Source organism: Ambystoma mexicanum, chromosome 7p (genome assembly GCF_040938575.1).
Source record: "Ambystoma mexicanum isolate Mex_15411 chromosome 7p, UKY_AmexF1_1, whole genome shotgun sequence".
NCBI classification, from domain to species: Eukaryota; Metazoa; Chordata; class Amphibia; order Caudata; family Ambystomatidae; genus Ambystoma; species Ambystoma mexicanum.
Window position 1 is genome coordinate 871,525,680 of NC_090939.1, and position 12,429 is coordinate 871,538,108.

The 12,429-nt window shown below is 46.0% G+C and overlaps 1 protein-coding gene across 3 annotated transcripts in view; it reads left to right on the forward strand.

Moving 5' to 3' along the window:
* RPS6KA3 (ribosomal protein S6 kinase A3) overlaps positions 1-12,429 on the forward strand; it is a 1,283,345-nt gene that overhangs the window by 549,126 nt on the left and 721,790 nt on the right. For all 3 annotated transcript variants that reach the window (XM_069637077.1, XM_069637076.1, XM_069637078.1), the window contains exon 9: positions 10,972-11,114. In XM_069637077.1, the coding sequence (XP_069493178.1) occupies positions 10,972-11,114 (143 nt within the window). The remainder of the gene's footprint in view (positions 1-10,971; positions 11,115-12,429) is intronic.

Sequence of the window (12,429 nt, forward strand, 5' to 3'; positions counted from 1 at the left end):
TACCCCTGTTTTGGTGGTATTATGGGCTGCCACCTCTCTGCATCAAAAAGTGAGTTGATCTGCTGTGAGGCTTTACACAGATCCTCTGTTGACAAAAACATTTCAAGAGACAGACGAAGCAAGCACAAATGTAAGGTGGCTCACGCAACTGGGGACAATGGGATTTCAAATGGATTGTGTCCTCCGTATTCCTCATCTTTGACATGTAGTGTCCACAGCTCGGCTGCTTCGTATGTTTTTCGGCAGAGGGGGCCCTGCATCGATGGCATTGGGTGGATTTCCCTCAAAGTCCTCCTTTGAGGGTGAGGTCATCGGATGTTATAAGTAGCATGCACGGCGCCTGTTACCTCAGTTCTGTTTTTTCCGCAAACGTGTTTGCTTTATGAAACTCGGCACGCCTCGTACTTACTAGTGTTTGCAGTTGAAGTTCGTTGTGTCTTCGTCTTCCCCTCTGTCCGGATTCAAGAAATGCTGAGATTGCAGCTCTAAGATGTCAATCACGGATCCGCATGGTGTCTTCCTGTGGTGCCTCGGCGAGTGCCATGACATGGATACATGCTCCAAGTGCCAGCCGATGACTGGAAAGGCCATGCGGGAACGAAAGGGGAAGCTCAAGGTAGGCAGGGTGTACAAGCCCCATAAGTCCCGACCTGCTGGGCCTTCGACCGATGAGTTGAGAGGCGACTCTCCTCCAAGGAAGAAGCCCAAGCGTTCAAGGTCCAGGAGTGGTTCCTGCCACTCGTCCTTGTCGAAGTGCTCGAGTAGAAGGCACCGCTGGTCGCCTTCCTTGTCTTCAGGCGGCACGCCCAAGAGGGTGAGTTGCCCAGCCAAAAGATTTTTGAAAAGCAGGGCATGATCCCATCGGCGCCTTCTGTTGAAGCCGGCAGGGAACGGTCTCGGCCGGACACTTGCGCACCTTCGAGCCCCGGTAAACAGCACGATCCTCATCGGGAGCCTTCGAAGCCCCATTCGGACAAGGTATCGAAGGATCATTCGAGATGTGAAGCAACGTCACGGTCTTCGTCTCCATCAAAACCGCTCAAACCCTTGATGCCCTCGAAGCAGTCGACGCCTTTGACGCCACGCCAGTTGGTAGTGCCTTTCAGGTCTTCCACCCCGGTCAGACCCTCGATGCCGTTGTCAACGCCATCAGCGACTATTTTGTCTGCGCAGCCCCTGGTGTCGGTGGAACCTCCAAAAAAGGCAGTGTCGAAATCAACAACTTTGAAGCGTATGGCTGCTATACCGAAGAAAAGATTGCTCTTCTGTCACATACTTTAAGTCCCTCAACTCTATTTTTGAAGAGGACCATTCTGATGAGGATGATGCTCCTTTTGGTCTCCAGTTTGTGACCCCTAATGTGCCAGACTGCTTTATATTGGAGGAGAGTAGGATGCAGGATCTTTGTGATACCTTGCATAATGCAAGTGGTATAGACACTTCTCTGGAGCTGGAGTTCGGCAAACCCAATGCAGGGGAGCATGCCGACTCCTTACAGGCACTTATGTCGAGAGTTGTGGAGTATTTAGTGGTCTAGACCGCCTGCTCATATGATCAGAATGATCTCGCAGACATTTTGGATCAGAGTCTGCTTACGGATCCAATATTGCCATTTCATGTGGCTCTGCAGAACAGGGTGGCCAGAAATTGGGAAACCCTGGAGACTAATACGGCAGTGAACAAGTCTCAGACAAGAAAATACCGCCCCTGCAGTAGCGACCCCGGCTATCTGTCATCTCACTCACCCCACTTGTGAGTCTGGTGGTCCAGGCAGCCACAGCTACCTCGAACCAGACTGCGTACCCTACCATCCCTCCAGATAGGGACGATAAGCGCGTGGATGGATGGGCACGCAAGGTATTTTCGGCTGGGAGTATGGCGTTGAAATCTGCCAACTCCGCTTGTGCCTTGGCAAGATTTTCGTACACACTGTGGGAATGCATGTTTATGGTGGCTGAGCAGAATGTGGCGACAGCTCTGAGCAGGCAGAGCCAGTCTCCTACGCGTGGGAACTAGCTCAGGAAGTCCTTTGAGAGATCTTCGCCCTTTGGGGTACCCCTCAAGTGGATCTGCTTGCGACCAGTAGTGCTCAAGGGAATTTCCTCAGAAGAGCTCTAGGAGATGTGTTTGTGGTGGACTGGGAATTATCACTACTGTATGGGTTTCCTCCTGTCTCCGTCATCCCTCACGTTATCGGGCGGTTGAGATGGTTCGGGACCCACATGATCCTCATTGCTCCGAATTGGGCCAGGAGATCGTGGTACCCAGACCTTCTAGACATGTCCATCTGTCCTTCGATAACATCTACCCCAAAGATGACCTTCTCTCACCAGAGGAGGGTCAGGTTCTCCAAACAGAGGTCAGCACTCTCAACCTTCACGCATGGTTTCTGAAAGGTTGAGATACAAGGATTGGGACCTCCCGGATGACGTGATGGAGGTGTTGCTTTCGGCCACGCGGCCGGCAACAAAGTCTCTGTACCGGTGCCGTTGAATATGTTCTGCGACTGTTGCATGGAAAAGAATGTTAATCCTTCTCAATGTTCAACTCCGGATGTTCTATCCTTTTTTACTTTCTTTTGCACACAAGGGTCTTCAGGTGGGAACCATTAATGGTTACCTAGCAGCGCTCTCAATCCTTAAGCGCTCATCTGAAGAATGCTCTTATTTTAAGATTCCACTGGTTACTGAGTTTCTAAAGGGGCTCACATATGTTTTACCGCCATCACCATTTCAGGTTCCGGTTTGGTACGTTAACTTGGTCTTACAGTTTATGATGGGTGCTCCATTTGAACCATTGCACTCATGTCCGTTAAGGTTGTTGACCTTGAAGACTATTCTATTGGTGGCAGTTACATCTGCACGTAGAGTGGGCGAATTGCAGGAATTTTCTTCTAAGTAACCCTTACTGTATTCCACAAGGACAGGGTTGTGTTGAGAGTCGAAACAAAGGGGGGGGTCTGGCAATCTCTCTACCAGCACGAACACAGCCCAATGACTTGTTCTTGGGTGAATAACCCCTGGGAGAGACTCTACCAAGTCTTTAGCTCACTGTCCCTTTCACAGAGAAGAAATTTCCCTGCATATCAGCCTTTGTCCTGCCCAGGGGCACTCCAGCGCCGAAATGCTAGGCAATTCTCCTCTGAACAAGAGTACCATCAGTAACCCCATACACGTGTTTCAGCCTTGTTGGGCATCATCAGTGAGGTGAAACTGTTGCCTCTCTAAGAACAGTGAACAAGGGGTCCACGTCTGGATCGCCCTGTTGCATACATTAACTTTGGGTTTCACCCTAAGTTAACAGGGCAATCCAGACGTGGACCCCTTGCTCACTGTTCCTAGAGAGGCAACAGTTTCACCTCACTGATGATGCCCAACAAGGCTGAAACACGTGTATGGGGTTACTGATGGTACTCTTGTTCAGAGAATTGCCTAGCATTTCGGCGCTGGACTGCCCCTGGGCAGGACAAAGGCTGATATGCGGGGAAATTTCTTCTCTGTGAAAAGGACAGTGAGCTAAAGACTTGGTAGAGTCTCTCCCAGGGGTTATTCACCCAAGAACAGGTCATTGGGCTGTGTTCGTGCTGGTAGAGAGATTCCCAGACCCCCTTGTTTGTGTTGAGAGTCGGACCTTCCTTCCCACCTAAGGTAGTTTCAGACTTTCACATAAGTCAGAAAATGTTGCTTCTATCCTCCTCCACATCCTAGTAAGGATGAGGAAAGGCTTCATAGGTTGGACCCTACGAGAGCATTACGTTTTTATCCAAGGTCAGCATGGACGATGTAAAGTCTCACTCCCCGACTTACACATGCAAATCCAAAAAATATACGACACCCCAATGGGGAATGAGACTAAGAACAGGTTGCAAGAGTTAGTTTGCTTTATATAAAGTTGACTTCCAGAGAACTCTGCTGCCTCGAGAGCGCTCTGGCAAACATTAGTTACATGAACATATAAAGTAAAACCGCGTCATAGATGACGCAATTAACATAGGGTACTAAACCAGTTCAGGATTGGCTAGACAATAAAGATACATATAGAAACGTAGGTGCTGCTTCATCCGGATTGGTTGCCCAGTTGGCGGGAGGGTGAACGTCACGTGGTCCAGCTGCCAGCGTCCAGGAGGGGTGAGGGTTAGGCCGCGGCGATATAGGGTGGACACTAACTAAGCTAGCATGAAAAACTACCACTAGACACACAATAAACAATTATCATTAATCTACCTTTGAATAAATCTTTGTAGACCTATAAATTGCATGCATATAATCATAACATCATTCATTAGGACTTATATGAGGTACCGGGCTTAGGGGTCTTGGTTCTGTTATAACCGCGGTCATGGGGCGGGCCTGTGCGCATCAAAGCAAGTATGGGGCACACTGACGTTTGTTAGTTCTAGCGTGCAATATACTGTGACAGAGGTCTGGTTTTAGTAGGGTGCACTCTAGGGTGGGCTTCACAGCAGAGTCACACTTCTGGTACATCAAGGGAATACATTAGGAGGGCACAGGGTTATAGTGGCAGTCATTTTCCAGCAGCAGGGGTAAGAGGGCACTGGCGGGTTTGTGGAGATGGATGAGCTACAAGGCATGCTTCATGCCGGTTCACACACAGATCAATGATCTCAGAGAAAGGGTCAGATGATAGTGTAGTGTTTGTTTCAGTTATCCCCGGCGCATCTGTGAGAATGGATCTGTGAAGCTTTCAGACAAAGTGAGAAAATGTGGGGGCCATTGAGCGCGTTGTGCGCGGCTCTGCAGATGGGAGCGAAGTCTTTTCGTATTATCGCAGTGAGGCCTAGTCCCAAGATGGACACAAAATGGAAGCCAAGTGTCCCCCGGAATAGCCCCACTTATGCTAATGTTAACATACGGGCACTGGAGGCGTATTGCACGAGCAAGTGGTTTATTTCGTGCTGAATGTTTGAGGGGGGGGGTCCAAACGACCCCTCCCACACAACCAGCTCTTTGTGGGGTATGCAGGGCACAAGCTAGGCCAGGCTGTTTCTAAATAGACCTGGTCTAGGTGGATCATCCTCACTATTACTGAATGCTATAGATTGGGGGGCAAGGACCCTCCTGAGGGCTTGCATGCCCATTCCACCAAAGGAATGTCCACGTCGACAGCCCTATAAAGGGGTGTCAATATCAAGAACATCTTTGATGCTGCAACCTGGTCTTCGATACACATGTTTACTAAGCAGCATTCCCTGGATACTTCCCATGCTCAGGATGTGGTGTTTGGTAAGGCAGTGCTTTACTCTGCCCTTGAATTTCTCCAGACATGCATACTGCTTTGGGAGTCTATCAAAGATGAGGAATATGTTGGAGGACACAATCCATTCGAAGAACAAGTTACTTACCCCTGTTAACGTTCTTTCGACTGGATGTTCCTCCAATGTATTCCTCTTCACCCTCCCAACCTACCCCTCTGTAGAATTTCCCATGCTATTATAGCTTTCGGTCCAACAAGGCGGAGTACTGTCAGGCCTGTTTTGTGGCCACTTCTGCTACACAAGGGGGTGGGGACAAAAACCAGAACTGAGGCAACGGGTGCTGTGTGTGCTACTTAGAACATCTGATGATGTCACCCTCGACGGAGGCCTTCGAGGGACATCGACTCGACGCAGGACGCCCTTTGCTGAAAAATTTCCAAAGCAGCTGAGCTGTGGACACATGTCAAAGATGAGGAATACTTTGGAGGAACATCCAGTCGAAAGAAACTTACCAGGGGTAAGTAACTTGGTCTTCTGCCTTACAACTCATGCACATTTTTGGGGAAACTGTTATTGCTGGAAACTGATGCAAATATTGTAGTCTATTTGTATTAAGTAAAATAACCGGATGCAATTTATTGAGGATCATTTCTCGCAAAAATGAAAAGGGAGAAATACAATTTCCAAGAAAACAAACTTGTAGTGGTAAGAAAGGACGAATTTTAAAACTAAGCAGTAGTAGTGTCCTTGAGAAATTAAACTATCCAATTTGCAGGACTGTATCGGATACCAAAAGCAATTTTAAAATTGAATGTGTTTTGTTGGGAAAACTATTATCCATTTAGAATGACTATCTTTTTGTGCAGATATATTACCAAGTCGTGGAAATGTTGGGGATGTTTTGATGACAACCTATTCATAAGAAGGTCAACCCGTCTCTTCATATCGGCTAATAACCCTAACGGAGAGAAAGTTTAACGCTACCTTGTCAAATCGTGCATACAAGAAGCTAAATTCTTACCTCTGTCAATGTGCTTTCTGGCAAAATGACAATGCCCAAAGCTTTGATAGGGCCTCAAAGATATCCTGACACTGGAGAAATATTCCTTTCTAAATGAGCTAAAGTCAATGTCACAAAGGCAAAAATCTTTCCCTTTGCAAAACCGAAGATTAAGTTCAAATGGTTTTAAAGTGAGTCCAATTAGAGGAAGTAAAACAATTGCTTCAAGCCCATTGGTGATGAAATGCTGTAACATCAAACCATCAGCTCTTTAATTGACTGGATTGTATGGTGCTAACTTACAATGCCAACAGCACAGCAGCACACTGTGTACCAGAAAGAAGTGACACTGGCGTGCTGCAAAATCCAACTCCTAATAAAGAACTCAAGGGTGCCCTCATCAATGCTAGATCCATCACGGCCCACGCGTTGGACATTTCCAACCTCATTACCACTCAAAACCTCGATTTCATAGCCATTACTGAAACCTGGTTACACGCAGCCTCTGGCCCACTCCTTGCCCTTGCCGTCCCTAACGGCTACTCTATCATTAGAGCGGACCGTCAATCAACTTCCAAAGGAGGTGGAGTTGCATTCATTCACAGAAATAACATTACACTCAGAATCATCCCCAACACTGAACTCTGCTCCGCAGAATCCCTCTCGGTGAAACTCACCCTATCCCCAACAAACACTGCTACTCTCTACCTTATCTATAGACCTCCTGGACCACTAGGCTCCTTCATAGACAACATCACGGCCATCTTGACCGCCAATACCAAACCCAATCTCAGGTATTGCTTCTAGGTGACCTTAACTTGGGCCTGTTTGACACCAAGGATCACTTGGCCTCTGAGGTCGCTACCACATTAGTTTACTTAGGCTTCCAACAACGCATTGACAAACCTACCCATACTAAGGGCAGGACGCTCGATTGGATCACTGACCTTAATTGCAACACATCCATAACTTCTAACTATGCTTGTGCCTGGTCTGACCATCACATCATCATATTCCACCTACCAGCGACCAACCCTCTCACTACTCCCACGATAGCTCCAGCCATTCCCACAAGGAATAAAAAAGACATCACCAAGGATAAACTGCTCCCACTCATCCTTCCCATCTTGAATAAATGCGTGTCCCGACATAACAACCCCACAGTCTTGGTAGATATCTTCAACCAAACACTGCTTAAAGCCATTGACAAAATAACACCACTCAAACTACGGAAGCCAAACAGCAAACACACTTGAACTCTTGGTTCACCCCGCAGTTAAGAACTTTACGCAAAGAAAAACGTAAGGCTGAATCACTCTGGAAGAGCCACCCTTGTGACTCTAACAAAGATCGCCTTATCATCGCCACCCACAATTATAAAGAAGCGATTCTACAAGCTAAAAAGGAGACATACAACCAACGTATCTTACAAGCGGAATCTAATGCTAAGGAATTATTTAAAATCCTTAAAGAATTGGAATCCCCATCCCCTGCACCGGACACCTGCATTAAAGACAGTAAATGGTGTAACAACATCCAAAACGCTCTCAACAAAATCACTACCCTGCAATTGAAAATGAACGCCAAACAAACTACCTTACTGACTAACCCCACCACTAAAACCTCTAATACTCCGACGGCCTCTTTCACTCACACCCCCTTTAGCTTCACCACACTCGCCATCCTCGAGGTCGAAAACATCATTTGCAACTTAAAACCCTCTAACTGCCAAGGTGACTCTTGCCCAGCATCTGTCATTAAGGAAGCAGCACATGACCTCGCTCCTTTTATAACCACCTTCATTAACTGTTCATTCCTAACTGGTACGGTACCCAACAACTTAAAGGACGCATGGGTTATCCCCCTCCTAAAAACCGACTCTAGACCCTGAAATACCAACTAACTACAGACCGATTACCACTGTACCGTTCCTACTCAAAATACTGGATAGAGCATCTTACCTGCAGATTCAGAACTACTTAGAGACCAATAACCTCCTTGGCTCAAGACAATCTGGCTTCAGACCTAAGCACTGGACTGAGACAGCATTATTTGATCTCAAAACCCAAATTGATGGCCTTAAAGGCAACGGTAAACTAGCCCTTCTACTACTTCTTGACCTATCAGCTGCTTTTGATTTGAAGTCAGCGGCCCATTTCTCTGACCACGCTTCTAACTGGATTAGGTAATTCCTTGACAACAGGCACATGAGTTTTCTCCCCTACTGCATCGGCCGATCCCTCACCAGTCCCGTGTGGAGTCCCGCAAGGATCTTGTCTCCCCAACCCTCTACAATGTCTTCACCAAACCTCTATTTGATGTGCTTGACTATCTGGGTGTCACCTACACGAACTACGCCGATGACATCCAGATACTCATACCCATCACTGGTGACTATATTGCTGACTCTAAAGCCCTTAATGACATTTACCTTGTTATACAAGCTTGGATGGCCCAGCACGAATTGTGCCTCAACGATGACAAGACTGGGCTTCTCATCTTAGGCACGCAACAGAGACTTAACAAACTGAGTCCCCTGTTCGGCTCCTTTAACATTGACGGTAATCTGATTAAAGTATCTAAAGACACCAAAACTTTGGGTATATACCTCGACACCTCCTTGCCACTCACCAGATAAATCAACGCAGTTGCCGCTGCGTCTGCATACACATGCAAACTGATCTCGACCTGCCGCCCTTTCCTTACTGCCCAGAATTGTATCCCCTTGGCTAGGACCCTGGTTATGTCCAAACTGGACTACTGCAATGCACTGTACCAAGGCACTAACCAGGGTAATCTCAACAAACTGCAGACGACCCGAACAATGCCATTAGAGCAGCCCTTAACATCCCCCGATCAGCCCACATCTCAGATACCAGGAAGAACCTTAACTGGCTCTGTTACCCAAAGGATCTCTCTGAAAACACTGGCCCTCACATACAAATGTGTTAACCACCAGGCCCCCTCCTACCTAGCCTCGCGATTCACTCAATATACTCCAGCACGTGCACTCAGATCTGCACAAACCCAAGGTCTTGCGATCCCTAGATTCAAGCTTCATTCTGCTGGGGGCTCTAGCTTCCCTGTCCTGGCAGCCAAGCTTTGGAACACCGTACCACTCTTGATTAGAACGCTACCTTCCTTTAACCAATTCAAACACAAAGCCAAGCTTTGGTTAGCAACATCCCGTTAACAACCGCTCTCCTATCTGGACGGGTCTTCTGAATATTGCTTTGATTTGTAACGTCATCTGTAGACTCTGTGTACCTGTTGTGACTTTTATGATGATATGACTACTATGATATGCCTACTATTGCAATGTAATGTTCCACTACCTGTAATGTAATGTTCTACTAAGATATGCGCCCGGTTGCCCTTGGGCCTGGTCTGTGCTATACAAATAAAACAAATACAAATGCAAATGTGTATATGAAGTAGCCTTGCCTTCCCAGCCTAAACACCTGATCAGGTGTGATTGCATTGAATGTATGAACAAGTTAACTATAAAGTGAGATGATAAAGTTACACTCTTAATACATGTTAGGCAGAAGTCTCTAGCTGGGGTAAGACCCAGAGAAGCCACCATGGGGCATCAGGGAGAGTTAAAATTAATTGCTCTTGAGGTGGCATGTTTGAGCATTCAGGCTGAACGAAGGTGGGGGGTACTCTGTTGAGTAGTACAGTTAGAGATAAATCATCACATAGGTAATTATACAAATACTTTAACTTATTACACTAAGGCACACACAGCGAAATACAAACGGCTCTATGCATATAACAGTTTGATAGCCCACTATTGGTTGCTTTCTGCACAGACATCATACAGCTACTGTAATTAATAATCTATGGAACAGTGGTTAGAACATCAAATACACCAAACTTATTTTAATATGGCAGCACAAAATGCAATGAAGCTAGCTTTAAAGAGTCTAGTCTCGATCTACTGAAAGTCTAATTGTTTTGGTCCCCAGAGGTTCTTTGCAGTCGGAGGGGAGTAGAACTAGAAGGATGGGAAGACGCAGACAGTGGCAAGTTATAACTACTACTTTTGGTTCTCAAAGTGGTTTAAGTAAATTTTAGCAAATTGTAGATTTGGGGGGGGGTGTAACAGATTTGAGGCTGTTCACTGGTGGTTGCCTTCTGGCCCCTCTGGATACTTTGGTTGATGGTGGAAGCACCCTGGATCGATCCCACAACTTAGTAGAGACCCACCCACCCTTTCAGGATCATAGACGGTGCACATCTTTCATGAGCTCTCAGCAGCTCAGCCATTGTACTTCAAGCCTCTGGCAGGGCTCCTCTTCTGGTGGAGGACAGCACATAAGGGTTCCAGTGTCAAAGCAGAGCACTGATGATTCCCATTAAGATTCTGCCACCAAGGCTGGATGGAAGTCCTTGCAGCAAAGCACAGCTGATTCTGGCTATTGCAAGCTTATTGTAAATATGGAAGCTCCCACGGCCTGGGCATGGAGATTTAGGTCGAACAGGAAAGCGGACTGTTAGGCCCACCAGTCAAAGGAAGGGAGGTGCCCTTTCAAAGTCTTCCGTGTGGAGCAGAAGTCAAAGTCTGAAAGTCATTAGATGCTTGACATGTGGTGGTTATGATTGCTAGTGTTAGAAAAAGAGTATAGGAAAAAAACTGAAAACCCTGATTGAATGATACATCAAAATGTGTATGTTTGGCTTGCAAGTATAATTTGTTGCTGACCTCAGAATGCATTTAATTAATTCAAGCTGTTGTGCTTTTTTACCCCAGATTTTGGATTGAGTAAAGAATCAATAGACCATGAAAAGAAGGCCTATTCTTTCTGTGGGACAGTAGAGTACATGGCACCAGAAGTGGTGAACAGACGAGGTCACACACAGAGTGCTGATTGGTGGTCCTTTGGTGTTCTAATGGTAAGTGTCTTGTAAAGGGTTAAAATTATTGCAGTGAAATGTGCTATACCATCTGGCAACTGACTTTACAATTGCTATTCAGTTTCTTCGATGTGTTTAACAAAATGATGTGTTTAATGCGGTCAAGACTTAATTGTGTTCTTAAAAATAGTTACGTTTTCAACATCACCTATTAAGACTGGTCTTCAAATGATACTGAACTCTGTTTCAAAGTATAGTAACTCGCACTGTGTGATCGAAATACTCCATGTTTTTTTTCCCCTACTGTTCATTGCTGGTTAAGAAAACGTATACAATAATTAGCATCGAATGTTGTGTTACAAGGGACATTTCCCACTCCTAAAACTACTCCCCTGCGCAGCCATGCTCCCTGAAGCCATCTTTACAATGATTGTACATTTACCAACAAATTGGAAATTATATTAGTATGTCAATTTTTAAGCAAGTTTAGTGTCTCAGGTGTTGAAGTCTTTAGTCACATGGATCAGGAATGGTAACCATATCAAGGTGAAACTGTCCATAGGCTCATGAGTGACGGCCATAATTGTCTTCCCAAGTATAGTATGTTCCATAGCTATGACAACCACATTAACCTTTTGGAGGTTTCTGACTTTCACCGCCACCCCTTCCACCCTGTCAGTGTTAAAGTGCACAATTTTACCCTTGTAGCAATTTGACTAGCTTGAGAAGTTTGACTCCACAAGCGTACTCAGATTTGTACTAAACAGTATATAGAAGATTGACTGGAATTGGGGAACCCACAATAGCCTTGTTTGCAGACCTAATCTCTAACCGGAATGGTTGAAGCTGTTGGCAACCCTACCCAATATGCCCCATCAACTACACGCCCCCAAATTGGCTGAATTGTCCGGGCGAGATCCCATATGTACATAACTTTTTATTGTAATTCGCTCAGCTTAATGCTCCTAAATTATGGGGGTGTACAAATCCAAATAACCTTGCGTTTTTGTGTCTCATATTATGAGTTTCAGCTCTCTCTAACCCCCCCCCCCCCCCCAGATTTCACCTCCTGGGTGACTTTCTGAAAATCTTTTTTTTTTTAAATTATTTTTATTTTATTTTTTTAATTAACATTTTCAAACTAATTTTCTCCTCAGGCACCAACTTTCCCTTGCCCTTTTCTGTAGAAACCTGGGACCAGTCCACTGAAAATCCTTGATGGTCTCCTTTGCAAGGAATAGGTTGCCCACTCCAGGGCCGCAAAGTTCCGCACTCTACCCACCCAGTCATGCTCCTTAGGAGGGACCTTCGACATCCATTTCTGCACCAGCCCCAATGCGCCCTTCATCAGGAT